Genomic DNA, 21,493 nt, shown 5'->3' with positions numbered 1-21,493 from the left:
TTACAATTAGCTGATTTCCTGCCATTTGATTAACTAAATACTTTTGCCGATTCTGCTGCACACGTATTTGTGTCGATGCATGTATTCTCCATGTCCCTCCAGTTTAGAATAAACACAAGCAATATGGACACATTCGTAGTGCGATGTTAGAATTACCGTGTTTCGTCGTAATAATACTGCGTAGTAGATACGATGCATGTGATGTTCTGACACTTGATAGTGTATTCCACGAAAAAAGGGAAATTCGACGACTAGAGTTGTTAATTCTGTAGACGCTGTAGCTTGAGTTTCTTGTCCTGCGCTTTGAGTTTCTTTAGCAGCGTCGTCAGTTGACTCTTGCTTTCTTGGTCTTTTAGTGAGCTCACGAGCTACATACAGTACACAATAACGACACAAAGGTATCACAACTTCCAAATGTCCATCCATTCGCGTCGACCTAGATAAGAGAGATCTTGGAATATATAATACCTCTATCGCCAGCAATGAGTTGCCCTTGAGCATCACTTGCATGAATAAGACGCCCACAACAGCCCACACAAACGCGATTTGATTGGTCGAAAGCTCAAACGCAGTCTTGACCCCGTCGTACGTTGACAGCACCTACATTCATCCGGATGATGAAACTCAACTCTGCACTTGTTCTAGCCTCTGCTTTGTAGCTACTTGTTCCAGCCAGCACTGTCTAGTCTGCCACTTTGTAGCTATCACTTTGGAGCCACCACTTTTGTAGCCACTACTTCTAGCTACCACTTTGAAACCACTACTTGTAGCACCACTTCTACTCTCTAGTTTCTATCCACTACGTCCTAGACTAGAACAGCATACCTGAGCCAAGGGACCATATCCAGTATATTCATTCACAAACGGACCGCACGCCAAGTTTCCGCTGCATACACAGGCGGGGTACCCCGTTTTACACTCGGACAAGTCGTCCGTGGACCCCACCTGAGACATAAAGTACGTGCTCTATAATACACCCAGCTTTCGTTAACTCTGTCACATGGTAGATAGTTATATGTCGGCCATCTTATATATGTATATATCCATATTTTCAAGCATGTTACCATGGTGTGGTTAGTCGTGGTGATGGTGCACACGGTCGAGTTGTTAATCAAGCTGCCAGGTATGCACAAGGAGCTGGAGATGTTGGCTTCTTGCAGAGAGCACAGCTTGGGCAGCGTCGTATTGGTGACAAACCAGTACATGCACCCGAGAAAGATGAGCACAGTGGACCAATACAATTTGATGAAAAACGTGCCCGCGTCCTTGGCACTCCACGGTGTCACAGGTTTCTTTTGAAACGTCTACATCACACACAATACACAAGTCAGTCTATACCATTTACAAATGTATTCCTTGGATCATCGGTGTTCTACATCCACATGAAGGACACCAGCCACTATCCTCGTTTCCTCGTCGTGGGTCGTATCGATGATCGACTTGGTTACACGTACGTGGAGGTAAAATTTATCGAATTTGAAGCTCAGCACGAGCATCACAAGCGACGTGACGGCTGTGACGGGGGCCAGCGGAATTGAAAACTGGTACAACGTGCACGAGTACATGAGCGCAACCATCTTTGGGGCTAAAACAAACTCGGCCCTCGTGTCGGACACTGATTGGCTCGTCGATAACATATTGGCGTTTTTCCGCTTAAGGCGGTACTTGTGGATCTTGGCGAGTCCGATTTTCACACTTGCCGTGGCGATGCCCGACACTTTGGACACGACAAAGTCGGTCCAGACGAGGATGATCAGGCCAGACGCGACCTGCTCCGCCCGACACGCGTATGTGTCGCCCTTGAACTTGATCATGACGCTACTCCGAATCTCAAACGGCAGCGGCAGCCAATCGAACGGCGCCACGTCCGTCGTGAGCATGTACGGGTCCAGGAGCATCCCGTACGACCACAGCTGGATCAAAATATTGAGCACCTTGGCCAGAAACAACCGCGTGACCATGGCTTTGATCTCAAACCCTTGGTCGTCCCACCTTTCAAACTTTGTCAACGTGGAAATAATCGGCGGCAGTGCCCCGTTGATCACGGCGGCCCCGAGCGGCACGATACTATGGCACCACACACATAACAAAATTTCGTATCGTTATCATGTACAGATAGATAGATCGAAGCATCAATCACATCGGGCCAAGGCGGAGGCGACCAAGGTCATGATCATGTCCTTGGTCGGTAGGTGCTGTTTAGTATTGAAAATATATATATATATGCTAGTTATATATCTCGGTCCATATAGAAAATAATAATAATATACATTTTAAACGAATCCTTTAAAATGGATTGTAGCGAAATATACCTATCTAGCCAGCTTCTCTACTACCTACCTCGTGGCGTAAGCAGTCAACGCTGGCACTTTCTGTTTGATGGTGAGCTGCAACTTGGATGAAAACACCGTCAAAAGGACAATGAGGCCCCAACACGTGCTCTGTGTAATCATGTACACCAACGCTGCAATGGCCCGCCGCGCGTATAGCCGATACCGGTCTTCCCTGAAACAATATGTGGGAAATATATATTAATATAATCAACACACCAACGCAAACATATGTACACTAACTACTATATATATACAAATTATATACTAGTATAAATATATTGATGCCATTCAGTTTTCAAACACAAACCTGCTTCGCGTTTGAATCTTTTCTTGCTTGACGTTGTCGTACAGAGCAACTTCGAGCGCTTCGCCAATACCTTTGCGCCAATCCGCTGCATCCTAATAATTTATATATGGAAATTGGTTGTATGAATTATATACATATATATATATATATACCTGTGGCGACGACGTTTCAAAATCCCATGCATTCAACAGCAGCTTGCTAAATTTGTACTAAACACCCAATATTGATACTGTATTTACACCGGTCCGTGTCTCACATCTCAAGATCGCATAATATATGAAGTATATGGAAGCAAATATGTCAACCGGTACTTCAGATAGAGATAGTAGTTATGTAACAAATCTTGACATACTTGATGCCGTTCATCGGCTGCATGCACTAGTTTGGCCACTCGATCTTCACGCAACCACTTGTGCGACGAAATACACAAGAAACAGGCACACACGGCCGTCAAGTACACCTACAAGTGACCAACATACACTCTCGCGTAGGTACAAACCCAACAAACGGTGAACCATCGTACGCTGTAGTGCAATGCCTCGTGGGGGGTGTAGCTAGGATACAAGAGAAACGTCGGCGTCGTGCCCGTAAAAGCCGCCCAATCCGTGTAGTTCTACATCCCCACATAATTTGGTCATCACATGGGGACGACATTCGTTTAACATGTCAATAACCTTCCATACAATTCGTTTTATTTATTGTTGATTTCACACAAGTGAATACACGACAAACATGTCATCACGTTTGCTCGCCGTTGCCCGAACCTTATGCAAAGTTTGTAAGAGTACCTGGTTGGCCAGTTCCACGACGTGAATCGCAACGTTGTACAGCGTGGGCACGAGTAACAACAAGTAGTTGAGCATCACCCACCGGCAAAACCCAAAGTACGCCGACACACTCGACCCGAACCGAGCGTCGATTTGCTTGATGTCGTGCACGAGCGGATTGAAGCGCCGGACAAGCAAAAGCAGACGCTGGCGGCGCGACTTGCGCACGTCGCCGAGGTCGTCGCCGGCGCCTTCGTCTTCAAAATCGGCGGCGCCGTGGATCATTTGCCGCAGGGCTTCCTTGTTTCGTTGGCGTTCGAGCTCATCGCGACCGGCGTTGTGGACGACCGTGTTTTGGAATTTGTTGGGGGTGCGCTGAAACTGGGATGACATGGCCATCGCTTCCTTCTCCCACGCGTCTTCCTGCTCGGCAAACGCCGCCGCTTGGTCTTTTAGCCGGGTTTCCAACTGCTTGATGCAGTCCTGGTATGCCGTCTAATGATCATGGGAAAAGATTGGTCAAGTGTTGGTTTGGTTGGTGTACCCGGCGAGCTTGCCACTTGGCCATGCGAGACTTCATCTCTTGCAACTGCGTCGCATACCGCTCGATTTTTTTCTCCAAGTTCATTTGCTGGTACTCGGGGCTTTCGCTCAAGAATCCATCCACGACGTCGTCGTCGTCCTCTTCGTTTACTCCTTCTTGGTCGATTCGATTTGTTCGCCCAGAAGTACGAGAAGGATCTCCGCTGCCTCCGTCCAGATTCAGGGCCAGCCTTTTCGACAACGTAGCTTCAATGTCATTCCAGTCTTGACGGGGAGAAAACGCTGTCACATGACTACTCGATCATCCGTGCAATGAATGCCACCACGAGGAATGCTTATAATACGTGTCTACATACGTTGTGATAAACCCATCAACGTCTTCATCGTCCAGGTCAACGAAACCAGGTTTGGGAGGTCGACCAATCACGCGAGTGCTGGAATCAAATGGATCGTCGTCAGCGGTTGGTAGCACTTTGGCTTTCTGGTGGCCCTATGAACCGTGTCGCAAATCAATATCGAGCACTCCATCAAGTGCCGCATACCCGCATGCACACGCCCTCAAAGTCCCGTAGATGCAACTTGCAATCGGTTACGGCGGTTTCGACACACCAAACAAAGCACCAAGGTACTGTTCTGTACATACGTAGTTGTTGAAGTTGTTACCGATGAGAATTCAATGTGTGCAAGTGGCTGATGTTACTATTATAATCCCTAGCGTTCGATGTCCTTTGGGGGATAATCTCTAGTTGTGACTTATACCTTGTGCTCAATAACGGTTAGTGTCAATTTTCTTCGTTTTGACTAGCGGTTTCAAAATACCGTTTCGCATGTTCAGTATCCGAATTTTTCCGCATAACAAACTACACTGCACACTTTCGTCGACCACTTGACCATGCTGATTGCACTAGGCCGGCGGTCCCTGCGATGCGTCAGCTGGCGTCGGGTGTTCACGACAGAATGCGACGTTGCGACCAAGCGGAGCATCCTCGAGCGCGTGTCCCAAGCGTCGGCGTCTGAGCTGGACTCTCTCGCGGCCACTGCCGACGCAAGGACCATGTTGCATCTGCAGTCGCTCCTCCCACCCGTCACTGCCGTCGTGCCCGACCCAACGTCGCTGCAATTGACGCAGCTCATGGCTCGGAGTATGGTTCCGTTTCTCGGGTTTGGTTTCGTGGACAACTTTATCCTCATCCTTGCCGGGGACTACATCGACATCACCCTTGGCGTGTCCCTCGGCATCTCGTCCATGGCCGCCGCGGGTATTGGCAATGCCATCAGGTACACTACCACCAGTCTCCAACACCGTAATATTCATCTGATCCCACCTTATGTAGCGACGTCGCCGGGATCGGTTTGGGCGGGGTCATCGAAGGCTTTGCCACGCGCTTGGGACTGCCAGACCCACACCTCTCGAGGGCGCAGATGGCGCTTCGCATCACCAGAGTTGCGCATTACACTGGCAGTAGCGTGGGCATATTCATCGGCTGCATCCTTGGCATGTGTCCGTTGTTGTTTTTGGAAACCAAGGAAGACCGCCTGTTAAAACCCACCGCAGACGCAGTTAACTAAGGGTAGAGACTATTCATAACTAGTACCAGTGGTACGACGTAGTACATACAGAAGACTAGTACATAGTCTGTCCAAGAGGGTAGCCACGATTGAAATCCCAATATTGTCCATTTACCCAAAATTTGGACTTTTGTGCTGATTCGCCAAATCTATTGGTCGATTGTTGGTGCAAAATTGTGTGGTAAGCTAATGTCAAAATGGTCCAGTGCCACACTAATTTAATCACACACTAATTCGATGTTGAATTGGTCGATGAGTGGATTTGATTGGCTACTTGATTCTTGATATGGGTTTTGATTGGTCGTATATCGATTGTCTGCGGATTTGGTGCTGCTCATTCGATTGAGCACCCCACTCCTATTTCGAATCGACTTGACTCTACTAGTTCTACAGTAGTATGGAACAACCAACCCCCGCCCGTTTCGTTGCTTGGATACAGTAGTATATTGTTAGGCCGCTGACACCAATGCCAATGTTGCGACAGCGTTGTTACTACTACTACTAGTAGTACTACTACTATTAGGCGCGACGGTTTTCCCACCAGATCCTGGACTGGCGGCGGCAGCGGCGGCGGCACTAGTACTGCTAGTACTACTACTGCCAGCAGGAGTACGTGGAAGCGCTACGACACGGTCCAACACATCGAGCCACTCGGTCCGTATGTCCATCGTGTCTGCGTAAAACAGCAGCGAATGGCTGTCCATAACCACTTCAAATGAGTTTGGCTTGTCCGCCACCACCCGCACAAATGACCCCGGGGTCAACACGTACTTGACAGGGGTATCCTTTGGCGATTTTTGAACCAGAATATGGTGCGCTACACAGTAGATACAAGATCAAATTCACACAATATAGAGAGTACGGATACTATCTCGTCCCAAAATATATAGATACATAGATAATCTACCAACTAAAAAAACGCAGTAGATACAATACTCCAATTATATATATATATGGCACAATATAGAAAATGCAGATACTATCTAGTCCCAAAAATAGATAGAGATATTCGATATTCTACCAACCAAAAAAACGCAGTAGATACAATATTCAAATTAAATATATATATATATGGCTGATACTATCAAGCCACAATAAACATATCAATAGATTTCGACTTTTCCAACCGACTCTCAAAATCCCAACTTGACAATTGTCATACAATGCCCAACTCCCCAACAATTCGACTACTCTAATATATATATAATTAAAAAAACAGACCATGGTCCCCACACGACATAATAAAAAAAATTAAAAATTCCCGCTATATATGAATACAAACGATGTCGCACGTACGAGACAGAGTAATGAACCGCCGCAGCCAAATGGGATTCACAAAGTGTTTTTGTCGAATCAGCCGCATGAGCAAGTGCCCAGAGTGCAGGACGGCGGCCACCACCTTGTCTTTTTTGTAAAGTCTGGCCTTGAGTCGGGAAGGGATCGGAGGATGGTGGATGTCGTCATGATGATGCTGGAGATGCACGTCGTCCAATATCGATGGTGGTTCCGACACCATCTGCTCGAGGTCGTTGTCGTCCGAGTCGTCGCTGTCGCCAGTGTCCAATGCACACACTTCGCCCGATGATTTCTTCTTGACCAACCCAAACATTGTCGTTTGATGGGGGGCAATTGATGCCATTCTTGTGGTGCTACCACCAGACACGGCCGGCGCCACAGCCTCGTCGTCGTGTCGACCATTGCCGTCGACAAGATGGCTGGTGTTATTGCTGCTAATGTCGGCGGCAGCATTCGTGTCTGGACGCATGTAAAAGTCGACGTGTCGTTGCTGCGCTAGTTGCACCGCCGACGCTGCAAAACACCCGCCGCCGTCGCACTGGCATGTCCCGCCATACTCTATGGGCAAGTCGGCTGCGTCGATGCACGCCAGTAGCGCCGCAGGCACGTCCGCCTCGCTCAGGATGGACGTCTTGGCCCGCGTCGTTTCGTTCAAAAGCGGCTGGATGAGCTTCCAAATCATGCCAAACCACGATGGAACGTTCACGACAAAGATCTTGAGCGAGCGCTGCGGGTAATGCTTTTGCATGACACTGGTACATCCCCGCACAAACTCCAGCACGTCGCCGGCCAAATCTACAATATAGACGCACGATGATAGGCAATATATAATACAACAGCAGCATCATCCATTGGCGCAGTCAATCAAAAACCCTGTCGCACATGATAAACGACCGGAAAACCACGAAATAATCAACAAGTTACAAAGGTATTGGTCTGATTATTCAAAACTGGGGCGACGTGCCGAATGTATCGACGCAACTACATGGAGAAGAATTTAGCTACTCAGATCACCAGGAAACCATCAGCTGAACCAATCAAGAGCTAATTAGTGTGGGGCTGAAATTAGTGTGAGGAGCGTTTCCCCTATTCTTTTATGACGCACAAAATGCAGAGCAAAAAGTTGATCGATGGATTTGGCAAAGCAGCATAATAGTTTAAATTTTGGCTGAAAGGACAATATCCCTTTTTTTATTGCACCTCTCTCATGTCGATAGTGTCAAAGTTGGACTTTCCAAGTAGAATCGAATAAATCAGGCAAATATATTTGAGAATGTCCTAGCCAATCAAAAATAATACACTTTGTACATAATAGAACCAGTCAATACTTTGCTTTGGACCATGGGTTTGGCCTACCACAGTTACTGTATTTGTCCACAATACATTGGGAAAACACAGCAATATATCGGACATAAATCGCTCTCGAATCAACTGTCAAGTCCACATTTCAGCGACAAGGATATAATATATAAACCTTTTGACAACCACAAACGTTTTCCAATGCCCAAAAAGAAACATAGGACCATGTTCAATCGATTGTGAACAAATAAAAACACGCATACAACGGCCAATCAAACGTCAAATATCCACACATATATATATATAACCAATCAAAATCAACCATCCCAATAATAGACAGAGGGAGACTTGCGTACCTCGCATGCCAAGCCCCCTTGCGTCCAACACAATGCATAGTTTTTGTGTGTGGCTATCTTTGCACGATGCACAAGGACACGCGGTGGTCGCCACGCGGTTGAAAATGTACTCGACGTTGAATAAATAGTGCCCAAACAGATCCGACAGCGTCACACCGTGGGCCAGTAACCCCTTGAGGTCGATCCCGCCGAGTTTTTCAATGTACACTGGGTGGCCTTGCTTGTCTTGTTTGTGGATGCACTGCTTGTAAAACCTACCAATAAAATGAACATCAGTCTGCGACGACGTATATCACACATGTGACACCGTGTGTGCTTCCAATTGTTTGCATATAGAGTAGATGTGTAGTAGTATATCGAGCGATATTTAGTGTTTCTTCTAAACTGGAGCGAGTGACATGGAGAACGAATGATATCGACATCACCAAATAAACGGACAGATGAATCATCGGTCGAAGAATGTGAATTGAGTCAATCCAGATATTGTGCTTTTTAGTGAAATTTCATTCTGTTGTGACGTGGTTTCTCGTTGGAATTTAAACCGATTTGATTGGCTACCTCATATGAGCTCAACATTATTAGCGAATCCAAACCTTCTCAATGAAATCCAACAACCAATCAGATCGATTGTGGATCGATTTGGTCGGCGCGATTCGATTGCACCGCGTCCCCAAATTTGTATATATCAAATCGACAATATGAAACCATCGTCATCACCATATAATCAGTATGTGACTTCAAGTAGTGTGATTATAATCACCACAGGGCAACATGTTGCATACAAAATTCAGTACAAAGAATCGATCGATAGATTTGGCAAATTAGCAGCACAAAAGTCAACAAAATTTTGGGAAAAAGGGCCATGTGACATATATATATATACAAGTACCGTCGAATCGTGTGGTAGTGGACTTGGGGGGTTGTGAGCACGTCGTCCATTCGTTGCTCCTTCCGCCACGCCAACGTTTCATGGTATCTTGTCCTTGCCTTGGCCAGATTGCCCATCTCAGCCACGACAAAGCTACGAGGGACAACGACGACCCCCTCCCCGTTGTCGTCATCCAATGTCAGCACTTGGGAAAGCGGGGGTAGCGTCATGTCCTGCGGCAGGTCGCCGTCCCCCATCTCAGTCTGGTCCGTCACACAAGCTGAGCCGGGCGACGCAACGACAGACCATGACACGATCGTGAGCTGGACAGTTACGTCGTCAGTCTGATCGGCCTCGTTCTGGGTGGGCTGTTGTTTGGCGTGGAACCACCACGAGCTTGCAATCCACGCCAGTGGTAAAACTGGTTTGACCCACAGCAGCACCATGCCGTACATGTTGGACGCTGCGATTTCTCCTGTGATAACGGCCACCACATACAGCCCCACGAGCCCGAGCACCACGCCCTGCTGCAGAAGCATCATCCGGCTCTGCGATTCTGCGACAGCGTGACTCAACGAGCTCGTCTTATGAGCCACAACACTGGTGGCGGTGGTTTGCACATCCAGTCGGATCGGGCGACGACGTCGTCTGGGATGTGGTCGAGGGGTCGCGTTCGATAGAGAGACAACGTCCACTGTCCACGGATCGTGGCCGGCCTTGGCATGCAACCTACAAGTTTCTTTTTCAATCTCACTACTTACTAGTAATACTAGTGGATTGGTACGTATATATACTGCTACTAGTGCAGGACACGTACGTGGACAGTGGGAGCTCGAGCGACCCAAATGACTCGCCCAACGCCATGTGAAGGCGACTGTATCGCATAGAACCTGTGACAGTGACCACGACGCCGGCCATGTCGGTATGTTCAGGAACGTCCACCGCCGTCCGAGTGTCGTGGGGATTGCTAGGGGTAGGGTCTGACACGACCCACATCGATTGGATGGCGGGAGGTGGCGGCGGATGGATGGACACACGCAACGTCGTCCCGCGACCGTCGCAGCGGAGGTATGCGCCTGTGACACCGTGTTGACATGCGGTCAGGTGACACATCCAGGTACGGCCAGACAGACAGATTATATACATGGATAATATAATATGATGACGTCGATTCGAATAGGGAGTGCTGGGGTGCTCAATCGAATGAATAGCACCAAATCCGCAGAGAATCAAAGATCGACCAATCAAACGCCAGGACTCTGCCAAGTGGCCAATCAAACGTCTGCAACCATGGATGTAGTGTGTGACTGTTTGAAATAGTGTGTGAAGGGCTGGCTGGCTTTACAAATGTTTCGTACAAAACACAGTACAAAAAAATCACCGATGGATTTGATGAGAATCTGCACAAATATATGCAACATTTGGCTCCATTCACAGGATACAGTTTCATCGTCAGTGTATTGTTGTGTGTATTCGAAACTGGCGCGGCTATAGCCATATAATCTACATATGCCGACTAAAATTGAGCCAATCAGAGTACAGCAACGCATCCGATCACACAAAAATCAACAATGTATGGCTTGAATTCATATCATGGGTATCAATCACCATCCTATAAATCAGCACGAAAATCGATCGATCGATGAATTGGTCAAATCAGCACGAAAAGACCCCAACAAATACTGTATTGGGTAAAAAAGGATAGCTGTTGATCCACCACATATAAACATATACTACACACGGGATAGGATAGGGTTGTTTTACCGTGGACGATGGGGGTACTTTTCTTGCGAAATCGGGTAAGGATTTGATTGAAGCCGAGGCGAAGGCGGTTCGAGTCGACGACTTGCACCAGCACATTGGTATCGCCGAAACAGAGCACTTGGCTGGTGCTGGCGGTTGTTCCTGTGGGCTGATACTGGTCTGGCGTCTGTTGTTGGTGTGGTGGTTTAGCCGGTTCGCCATAGTACATGCCAGCGGTGGACTCGTGGAGCAGGTCCTCTGGGGAATGGGCAGACCCATCGGGGTCCATCTGCGACGCGGTCGTCGGCTTGACAAACGCGATCGTCATCTCACCCGGGCGGTTGAGTTTCTCAGTTGGGGCAAAGTGGCCGTTGAATTCAAACCCGATCTTGTTATTCCAGACTTTATCACAGACGTCCACGAGCACGACCACGTCGCCGTAGCTCACGGGGCTGCCGAGCTTGAGGTGCGCGTAGTAGCACTCGGGTAGGACGCGGAAGTAGGATGGCGTGAAGTGCGGCTCGGACGGAAGTGCCACGCACACCAACGCGCCGCATTTGTGGAGCGTCAAGTTGTTCGGGCGCACCGCGTCCACGTCGAACAAGCCCACGACCCCGAGGTTCTGCGACGTTGCGTTGTGGGCGAAGGATGGGGTACAAGTATTTTGGCTTGAACTGGTGTTGCTGCTACTGGTAGGAGGAGGGGGTGGTGGGTCTGTGATGACCGACCAGAGACAAATGACATCGCCGAACTTGACGGGGTGAGGCATCACGTCCAAGTCGGTGACGTGCGGATCGACCTAGACAGACCCGATTTAGATTGGACGTGTCGGTTTGTCTTGGGCGTACCAGGCGACGAGACGCCGCGGCCGAGGTGGACGGGGCTGGATTGCCTGGTAGGTCTGAACCCATCAACTGTGTTGGTATGTCTCCTTCCGAACGATGGTGGTGGAGCGTCGGCGTGGCTGTGTTCGCGGGAACGGGTCGTAGTGCAGATGCCATCGAGACGGATTGCTTGAGCGTCGGCTTTCTTTGCCGCCCCCGTCGCTTGAACAGCCCCGCCAACGCGACGTCCGTCCCATTTTGCGACATGCTTTGGGGGAGTGACGATTGCGAGGATGCTCTGCAAGGCAGTTGATATTACTGTATCATCGGTCACATAGTTGGTGTCGGAATTGAGCTAATTTGAACGAAATTTGTACTTCGAAGTACATCGTGTCTGTCTACTCATTTTTTAATATTTACTTCGAAGTAGAGTAAGCTAACTCGTTTTTTTATACGAAGTAGTATATATTACTACGAGTATGCAGTACAGTTCTGTATTTGCAATGTGTAATTGGTCCAGAGGCCTACTAGTAATTGGTCTAGAGGCCTATTATAGACAAGCAAGCATTACACCACCGTCACTCACCATTCAGCTCTACTGTACTTACATAAAGTACACTGTACTGTACGTACGGAAACTATGGGAAAACGTTCAAGAAATCTGGATAGTTTCCGTTCAACCAAGACTGAAAACCGTTCAAGCAAATTTACTTCCCGTAGCCCTCTAACACCGGGACTTCGTTCTACCCCCGTGTGCACATACTTTGAAGTATAATGCTTACAGATAACCCCTAGTAGGAGTTGTGGTCAGAGTACGAAACATATGCCTCACCTAACTAGAGTTTATTAGTTTGAACGGTTTTTAGTCTTGGTTGAACGGTATCCAGATTTATTGAACGTTTTTCTGGACTGGTATCGAAGGTAAGTTTTTACTTCGACGTAGTTCTGGACTACGGTAGTATTATACTGTACAGTGGAACAAATTGAATAATTCCCTCATTCACAAACCGTGAGACTACTACTGTAGTATTATATATCTGTTTCATTTTGACAACTGGAAACCTTCTCTAGCCGATGATGCCTCTATATCGTCGATACCGATCCCACCCTGCGTTAAATGCGTTTAACGTTAAGTGGTTTACGTATAGTTTACTGTGTATCCCTACCGGTAGTCAGTGTAGTGGTGAGGGTAACCATTTATTTCCCCATCTTCTATACCCTCAATGAACACGAATTTATGAGAAAAGAATAACGGCTCTACTAAGGGAATTAAACAATTTCGGGACCTGAGTACCACAGTTCCAGTACGACAGCAGTTATAAATAGCCTCCATTTCGGATGAAAATATTGTTATAACGTTACTTCAAGTTGTGTTCTCCAAACCACAAGTGAGTGGCACATTTCACTTTGTAGGCGACGACGTTACGAAATTTCTTGCCATCGACAAGCCATGAACACTTATAACAACAACGACGACGAAATGAGCAGCCAACCGCAGCAGCAGCGCCACCATCATGGCTATGCCGTGCCGCCCGGACCGTCGCCTGACAGCACGTATCCGCCACCTTGCATGATGCATGACCCCGACGAGTTGCTTCCTTCCCAGCACGTGTCGCTGCCACCGCCAATGGAACCATCTTCATCGCCTGGCTTTGACATGACGAGTGCAGCATTCTCACAGCCCATGTATCCGCATCACACGACATCGTCGATATTCCGTGATGTAGATCCGTTGACATCGTCATCGGCGGCGGGAGCCTCGTCGTATCTTCGTCATGACGTTGGATCGACTTTATCGCAGCCATCGCACCATCATCAGGTGGTTGACCATCATGACCTCCACTACCTTGGAGCCTCCTCTTCTTCGCTGTCGTCGTGGCAACCCCAGCATCTCAATACTTCATCTGTTCCAACTTCATCCCATCCTCCTCCTCTGTCGTATGAAGACCAACACCACCCCACGACCATCAGGTCCATGCACTCAACCTCGTTTCCACTATCGTCAAACCACTTTACTTCAGCTACTCGCATCGACACGACCCCCCTCGAGTCACTGCAGCCTGCCACGTACCCTGACCTACTTCACCAGTACCCAAACCAATCCATGGGGCAGCTCTTGCAGACCCCTCCCGTTGACCACCAGCTCCATTTTCCAGCTCCCCTTCGCTCGACCTTTCACCCGTCCACGGCAGACGACCCCCTCGACAACAAAAAGGAAAAACGAAAGTCCCAAGTACGAGATGCATCCCGCCGCCGCCGCGCCAAGCGCAAGGTACCATCTAATGTTTAACATATAAACGTCAAGTATGTACCTTTATCGCACGTTCTTGCCCGTGAATGTGGATTTTGGAGTGTTTGAATCATTACTTGGGTCCCATTGTACGACCAGGTGATGGCGGCAAGTTTATGGTTATGAATGTCGTCATACTTTTCATATCACATGATTTGCATGCCTGGTTTGAATTGTTTACGTCATGCATGTCAAGTACTGTACTGTATATGATCACATGTGATATGTAGCAAAAATTAAATGGAATATAGCATAAATTAACTGGTACTACGTGTTTGTCGTTCCTTTGCACCGTGTAATTAAATATGAACAATTCGTTTTGAAGTATTCCAATTCGACAATTGATGTGAGATTACACTAGTAGTTATAGTAGTTTTAGTACTTATATTGTCTTTCTTTTACCCAATATTTGGACTTTTGTGCTGATTCTTTGCCAAATCTATCGATCGATTCTTTGTGTTACTGACTTTTGCATGCAAAGATCGTCCTGTATCACACGAATTTCAATAGTCACACACTAATTCGATGTTGAATTATTCGAAGAGTGGATTTGATTGGCTAGTTGATTCATGTTTTGTGTTTTGATTGGTCGATCTTTGATTCTCTGCCGATTTGGTTATTCTACTCATTCGATTGAGCACCCAAACACTCCAATTTCGAATCGAATGAACAATATAAGTATATGCACGTTTTACATGTCATGGTGCAGATCCACGACAAATATGGTAGTACATATACGCGGATGTTGTAGTTGATCAATTATCTAGCAACACATTTCAAGTTCAGATTTTGTTTGCATCCGACGTGTAGGACGAAGAGACGCGATTGCGCGATCGCATTCAAGAACTGACCCATCACATTCAAATTATGGCTGGGTCATCGTCAAGTGGGGCGGACGTCCGGCGACCTTCAACGATAACCCCCGACGACAACAACGCAGCGCTAGAGGAGGCGTACCAGCAGCAGCTCCATATTGTGCACATATTGCAGCAAAAGAATTTTCAGTACAAGGAAAAACTCGCCCAGCACGAACAATTTGCCCGGCTCATTCAAACGGGCATTCAGCATTTATCTACGGTGCGAGCGAGTAACGCTCCTACGATCGATCATGACTATGGCCACGTTTGCTTTATTCGCAACAACGTTTTTCTATATATATGGTGGAGTCGCTATAAACTTTTAAAATTCGCGTAGTTTGTCGACTAAATCACGCTGGAAGTTTTTTCTGATTGGTTGAATATACTTGTCCTTTCTGTAAGAGCCAATCAAATCCTTCCAAAATTGGATTCATCAATAGCGTCGATGATTCGTGAATATTCGATTCGGCGGTGAGATTATTCGATTCGACGGGGTCTGGAAATTTGTACCGAACATCCACAAGATATATCGTTAAATTAAACGCGATCTCACTCGTGCTCGTCAGGACGACCCGCAGGCGGCGCCGCAGCAGCTGCAGATCCTACAACAACAACAACGACTGCAACTCGTGCCTGGAACGTCCAGCGTTCGCGTTGCTACCACAGCCCCAGGACCTACGACGAACTTGCTCGCAAACTCGACCACTCTGGCTGCGTTGACTGGTACCAACGTCGATGTGTTAACCCAATGGGCAAAGAATATAGCTGTGACATCGCACCGCGACCTCTTGGCGTCCGCCAGGGAGGTACATTCAATTGGTAAAAGGAACCCTCTTCACGGTAAGTTGGTTCTAAGAAGAAGATCAGTGTGACCCGGATGTTGGTGTAGTGACGACGAACATTGCGATGGGGTGGACAACGCAGCTGTGGATGTCTCAAGCTGGCAACGCCATTGAACCGTCGATCGTGCAAGTGCGGAGCCACAAGGATGTGCATCGACCCAAGTGTTGTGACTGTGTAGCCAAAACATGGGAAATCCTCACGAGTGTAGCCAACGGCCGTCGCGTGTACCCTGATTTATTAGCTGTCGAGGTACCAGGAGGAGATAGATACATATCAACGAATCCAAAAATTTGTCCAGAAATGAAAGTGATGATTTATCATGTAGGCGGGGATTTGTTTGATATTATGACAACCAGGATATATATATATATCTTATATTGTGCATTTCACCCAAAAATTTTGAACTTGTGAGTGATTTCGCCAGATAGCATTCGAATCCGTTGGATCTGATTTAAGTTTGCACAAACTATAGTATACAAAGATTAGGATAATATATGTAATTTTGTCCACTGCGGATGGGCTGGGCCCAATAAAATGATTTGATTGGCAGAAGCTTGAGAGGACGTGATTTGATTGGCTTAGGCGGTGCTTTAATCCATTATCTTAAGACAGTCGAGTCTGCTGAGAGCTCCACTTTCGAAGCGATTTGACAATACATCCGCATTTGTCATACGTTTGCACCATGTCATTCAATTTAGGTAAAAAATTCCACTTGTTGCATTGATTTCAGATTAAGTACACGTGAATCACTACCCACATTGTATATTTCATGGTGCAGATCAACGACAAACACATGAGACAACTATTTTTAAAACGAATGAACTTCCATGGCCAACTTTTTTCTACAATGGTGATGTTGGTGGTGGATATAAATACTCGGACTTTGTTGATGGATATTACTTGCTCGTACTCGGAAATATATATATCGGGTTCTTTGGATTAGTTGGAGTCGTACTATGTGATCGCGTGGCATGTTGGACGATGTAGGTGGTGAACCAAGTAACTCCAAACGAGTTGGTGGTGGTGGTATATCGGAAGAGCTCAGTCATGGGAGGTAGTAGTAGTGACCATCGCGATGTCGTGTCTGTCGTATACAAGGCCAAACCAGCAGCCGACACGTGTTTCATTGGTGTGGCTTCGTTTGACCACGCCGGTGTTGCCTTCTTGGGTAACTAACGTTCATGATATGTTGTATATAACGTTATAAGTATGTACCGATGATATCCTGATTCCAATAGCATCCATTCACAAAACATATATGTGTTGGACGTGGTACTTTTAACGGTGTCAACTGATTGTAGCTCGACCACATGGCCAAGAAACAGGCGTGGTAGACAACGGGATGGCATCTCAAGTGCCAGTGGAAAGTTATGGGTGGACATTTCACAAGGACAACTCGGTGCTGTTTCAAGGCACGTACGCCGTCTGTGCCAGCGACCCCCCAGAGCTCATCACGACGCAATACGCGAACGAGGCGATGTTTGCACTCGTGCGGTGGGAAAGCCAAGCCGTGGGACCTGTTTTCAGCATTGATCACGATAGCCACCAACTAAAGTAGTAAGTAGCGCATGTATTAACAACATCACTTTTGTCCCCTTCGTGTGCACTGTATTCGTTCACAAGGCGAACAGTCGCACATATGAAACCTAGTTTTAATAATGCTATAACTACTAAATTGAAGTCAGAAGATAACTATGAATATCAATCACATATATAATTGAATCTGTCAATTGATGTAACACTGGGATACGAGGCAACCACCAAACACTGCGAAACCCAAATAACTACTGCCAACCATGGAATACAGACGTACTGTCTATTATTAGCTGTGCGTTTCAAGGCTAATTTATCCATCCACGTCGTCGAGTTGAAGGTCATATATGTACGTACATCGATGTCTGGACAACTTCGATTCGACGGATGGTATGCCTGTTCGGAATCGACCTTTGATGCGTCCGTGAATCTTGTGGCCGAGTGCGGCAAGTACACACTGCCCCTGTGCCACCCTGGCGTTTGCAGCGACGACACCCGGCGCACCCTCGACGTGTTTGTTAAGCGCATCCGCGCCGTCAACTCGACCAATCCGAAAATTCTGTGGATGCTCCAAGGCGGCCCCGGCTACGCGTCAGCCGATCGTACGTTTGCTTTCGACATGTCCGCTGGCATCGATTGAGCGTCATGAACTGTATATGATGTAGTGGACTCGTGGCTCGCAGACATGTATACGCTTCAACGCGGCCAAGTGACAGTCATGACGATGGACCACCGAGGCGTCGGCCGGAGCTCGTACCTCTCGTGCCCTGCCGCCCAAGCCACCACGTCGGGCAGTCCAGGAGGTCGAGCGATTACCCCAGACGAACTGCCGGCATGTTTGGCCAATGTGCAACACATCTACGGTACTATACGACTGACCTCCTCCAGCATATGCATGGACTACACACTACCTACCATTGATATACTGTGGATATATACAACGTCGTGGCTTGTACTCTTGTTTTCAACTTGTACTTTCGACTAGGTGCAGCCAACGCGGCAGGCTTTTCCATCACCAGCGCCGCCACGGACCTCTTGACTATCATCTCAGCGACGTCGTCTCCCACCCAAGAGGTAAGAGTACATGTATCAACGACGACAACAGCAACGATCGATCGATTTAAATCCCCATCAAGATCGTCTTGCTGATATTTGTTTTTACTCTGTGCTATACCTAGGTGTACATGTACGGCGTGAGCTATGGCACGATTTGGGTGCAGCGAGCGATGTTGGTCCTGCCGCACCTATTTCCGTCCTTGCACAACATACGCGGGTTCGTTCTTGACGGCGTCGTGACCCACAGCGGACCGCACCGCACGGTGTTTTCCGACTGGGATGTCAATCACGGCATCGTGGCGACCAAGTACTTTGACTTGTGCCGGCAAAACGCGTTTTGTGCTTCCAAATTCCCCGATAGGACTCTGTACGATACAACGTTGCTGCTATACGTCAAGCTCAACGCCGCCAGCCACGCGTGCAAGTACGTCGAGCGATCGTGCTTTGGTTTACTACTTCAAAGTATATTGTGCAATTCACACCCAAATTTGGACTTTAAGACATTCGATTCTGCCGAGGACTCCACTTTCAAATCGATTTGGCAATATCCATGGACCAATATCCGTGGTATATTATTTTTATCGTACCCCCGTGGCTGCTGTTTCGTAGCGCGTTGGTTAAAACCAACTTTGGGGACGCAGATGGCCTCAAGATGCTCTTTAGCGAGTACTTGCAACACTCGACGTTGCGTGTGCTCATCCCTGTGCTCGTGTACCGCCTCCAACGGTGCCAGACCGCTGACATTGTCGTAAATATATATATTTATATTGCAGACTATGTACAGTACATGGGCAATGGTGTTGACTTGGGTTTGGGTGGCGGTAGGTGCTTCAAACCATGCTCAACTCGGTCCAAGATCTGATGGATGCGCCGCACATGGGCACGTCGTTCTACTCGGAGCTAGTGCGAAACGTGATAGGGTATTCCGATCTGTGGGAACTCCCTACACCCACGCAAGCAGTTTTGCAAGCGGTGCGTAGGATTTTGCCTGGTACTTATTCACAAGAGTGTGTGTTTTGCATAGAAATTCGACCAGAACGTCGTCGCAAGTGGCATGGTCAGCTCATTGACAGAGTATTGCATATATACTGGCGCCACCGATCCCGCTTGCGTTGCCACTGACGTATGTCAATATTATTTATGTCGGTGCACATATCTAAAAATGGATGGTTCGTAGAGCACATACCAGTACAATCACTCGATTTCGTTCACGTACCCACCCGATGCGTACTTTAATCAAACGGTAGAGTACTTCATTTCGTCGTAGTACTCTACCATGACGTGGCACACTCTGATAGGTCGTGGTGCCCCCCCAAGCGTCTGTCCTTCTCTTCAACGGTGGTCTGGACCCTCAAACTCCGCTCGGTGGCGCTCAAGACACTCGAAACCTGCTGCAAACAGCCCGGAAACTGCTGGTGGAATTCCCGTATTGCCCCCACGGCATCTTGGGTGTGTCCCTCACGACAAATGCTGTATGTACATATACATATATATATATATATATATTTCATGGTGCATATCTATATGTTATATTGGTGGAATTCCCGTATAACCCCCATGGTATCTTGGAGGTGTCCCTCACGACAAATGCTGCATGTATATACAGTATATGTTTTTTATATATAAATTCTTAAATGTCATGGCCCATATCAATGTACTAGTACAACTATTAAATATGTCAGTATTTTCATGTACACATACTGTACCGATTATGGCATATACCGAGTGCATCATGGTGCTGTTATCCATGTTACACTGTTGGTTGAAAGGAATGGCGTGGGCTGAGCATGTGATCTTATACATGTAGTCGGCACCGCCGTGTGGACAGACCATCTTGGCCTCGTACGTTGCCGAGAGTGGCAACCTTGGCGCCGTTGACACGACCTGTGTCCAAACCCTTCGACCGATGTCATTTCAATTGTCCACTGCCTTTGCGGATACACTTGTGCCTGGAATATCTTTGGGAGATTTGTACGATGGGACGTTACCTCCGTCGGCCACCGCTCCGCCATCGGCTCTCACGACGATCCGTCCCATGACTACCTCATCACCCAACATCACTACCGCTGCTAACACAGTGGACACGACGCCGCCGTATTTTGTCGAGTTTGCAATCGTCTCTGCGTTGGCTGTCGTGGCTTCGTTTGCCGTGGGGTTGCTTGTATGGGAAGTCCGACTTCGGGTCAACCGGCGGCGGTTGCAGCAGCACCAATGACCTGCCGAGCTAGAGCCATAACGATACCTAGGGCCTTCGACGAGGGATTCAAGTTAACGTTCTTACAATAAATACTAACGTTACCTCGAATTCCGTAAGTTACACTGGATGGACCTCGAGGTTCGGTTTGCGTTTGGTTTTGCCACTTCGTTGCACAAGGGGGTACATGCATAGACCTTGCTATAAAGGAGACACGCGACTCGGTACGGTCTCGTCTTGTGCACGCCATCGTCGATGGACTTACTTCCTGGCCGTTTCGCCAAACGTACAATGTGCAACATTTTCGACCTTTGAAACACAGAAATGGTACAATCATGTCGACTGGAAGAGTAACGTAGAATGCCAATTGTTGCAATACAGTCTGTACAACTTTTTTGTTTTTCGGAGAATGGCCATAATTCGTGATTGAGGCAGCATTCTTTTTGATTCCTGAAGTGCCCTAAATTGTAGACAATTTGCAGGGCAATCCACCAATTATCAACATGCAAAATGTATTTCACACAATTGAGCTGATACAGCTCGTCATATATGCGTTATCTCTATAAAGTGGCGGCTTGTAGCTGCTGATTGGACTCATGCATCGCCTCCACACAATAGCACAAACGTCCTCTAGTACTACGTCATGGCTGCAGTCCTGGTCTTGGTTGCATCCAAGGGTCTAACGCTCTGTCGTCATACAAACGTGTTCACATCTAGTTAGTATACGTAGAACCAGCCAGTCATGTATGGCGAACGCCGACTGCAACGATGGACTGTTCGACTATTCCCTGCAATGTGTTCTGTTGCCTACTTCC

At 47.6% G+C, this 21,493-nt stretch overlaps 5 protein-coding genes across 11 annotated transcripts; 3 read left to right on the top strand and 2 right to left on the bottom strand.

The window, feature by feature from the left end:
- Positions 1–145: 145 nt before the first annotated feature.
- Positions 146–4,518, bottom strand: H257_11853 (hypothetical protein). Its single transcript, XM_009838911.1, has 14 exons — positions 4,493–4,518; positions 4,307–4,440; positions 3,952–4,243; positions 3,429–3,902; positions 3,164–3,253; positions 2,993–3,100; positions 2,793–2,849; positions 2,641–2,732; positions 2,341–2,505; positions 1,455–2,067; positions 1,065–1,304; positions 826–966; positions 469–600; positions 146–368 (listed from the first exon to the last, which is right to left on the bottom strand). The coding sequence occupies exons 1-14, from the start codon at positions 4,496–4,498 to the stop codon at positions 261–263; spliced, it is 2,652 nt and encodes an 883-aa protein (XP_009837213.1). The 5' UTR covers positions 4,499–4,518; the 3' UTR covers positions 146–260.
- Positions 4,519–4,804: 286 nt separating this feature from the next.
- Positions 4,805–5,640, top strand: H257_11852 (hypothetical protein). The gene is made up of 2 exons (XM_009838910.1): positions 4,805–5,228; positions 5,285–5,640. The coding sequence occupies exons 1-2, from the start codon at positions 4,843–4,845 to the stop codon at positions 5,517–5,519; spliced, it is 621 nt and encodes a 206-aa protein (XP_009837212.1). The 5' UTR covers positions 4,805–4,842; the 3' UTR covers positions 5,520–5,640.
- Positions 5,641–5,939: 299 nt separating this feature from the next.
- H257_11851 lies at positions 5,940–12,206 on the bottom strand. 2 transcript variants are annotated; one of them, XM_009838909.1, is made up of 7 exons: positions 11,930–12,206; positions 11,103–11,880; positions 10,156–10,414; positions 9,360–10,067; positions 8,471–8,724; positions 6,816–7,610; positions 5,940–6,336 (listed from the first exon to the last, which is right to left on the bottom strand). In XM_009838909.1, the coding sequence occupies exons 1-7, from the start codon at positions 12,170–12,172 to the stop codon at positions 5,969–5,971; spliced, it is 3,405 nt and encodes a 1,134-aa protein (XP_009837211.1). In that variant the 5' UTR covers positions 12,173–12,206; the 3' UTR covers positions 5,940–5,968. The 2 variants fall into 2 exon arrangements, with proteins under 2 accessions (XP_009837211.1, XP_009837210.1); XM_009838908.1 differs by having other exon boundaries at positions 5,940–7,610.
- A 1,074-nt stretch (positions 12,207–13,280) lies between these two features.
- H257_11850 (hypothetical protein) lies at positions 13,281–17,490 on the top strand. 4 transcript variants are annotated; one of them, XM_009838905.1, is made up of 7 exons: positions 13,281–14,177; positions 15,006–15,272; positions 15,619–15,892; positions 15,942–16,024; positions 16,074–16,144; positions 16,883–17,063; positions 17,197–17,490. In XM_009838905.1, the coding sequence occupies exons 1-5, from the start codon at positions 13,356–13,358 to the stop codon at positions 16,101–16,103; spliced, it is 1,476 nt and encodes a 491-aa protein (XP_009837207.1). In that variant the 5' UTR covers positions 13,281–13,355; the 3' UTR covers positions 16,104–16,144; positions 16,883–17,063; positions 17,197–17,490. The 4 variants fall into 4 exon arrangements, with proteins under 4 accessions (XP_009837207.1, XP_009837206.1, XP_009837209.1 ...); XM_009838906.1 differs by having other exon boundaries at positions 13,306–14,177; positions 15,942–16,144; XM_009838904.1 differs by having other exon boundaries at positions 15,942–16,144; positions 16,883–17,490.
- Positions 17,491–17,756: 266 nt separating this feature from the next.
- Positions 17,757–20,789, top strand: H257_11849 (hypothetical protein). 3 transcript variants are annotated; one of them, XM_009838903.1, is made up of 11 exons: positions 17,757–18,030; positions 18,094–18,291; positions 18,414–18,502; positions 18,607–18,791; positions 18,846–18,908; positions 19,094–19,229; positions 19,310–19,456; positions 19,509–19,607; positions 19,662–19,727; positions 19,783–19,956; positions 20,292–20,789. In XM_009838903.1, exons 1-11 carry the CDS (start codon positions 17,790–17,792, stop codon positions 20,697–20,699), a joined length of 1,806 nt encoding a protein of 601 aa, XP_009837205.1. In that variant the 5' UTR covers positions 17,757–17,789; the 3' UTR covers positions 20,700–20,789. The 3 variants fall into 3 exon arrangements, with proteins under 3 accessions (XP_009837205.1, XP_009837203.1, XP_009837204.1); XM_009838901.1 differs by having other exon boundaries at positions 18,607–18,908; XM_009838902.1 differs by having other exon boundaries at positions 18,607–18,908; positions 19,094–19,232.
- Positions 20,790–21,493: the final 704 nt, after the last annotated feature.

This window comes from Aphanomyces astaci (assembly GCF_000520075.1).
Source record: "Aphanomyces astaci strain APO3 unplaced genomic scaffold supercont1.36, whole genome shotgun sequence".
Lineage (NCBI taxonomy): Eukaryota > Oomycota > Saprolegniomycetes > Saprolegniales > Verrucalvaceae > Aphanomyces > Aphanomyces astaci.
This window is presented reverse-complemented; position numbering and strand designations above follow the sequence as displayed.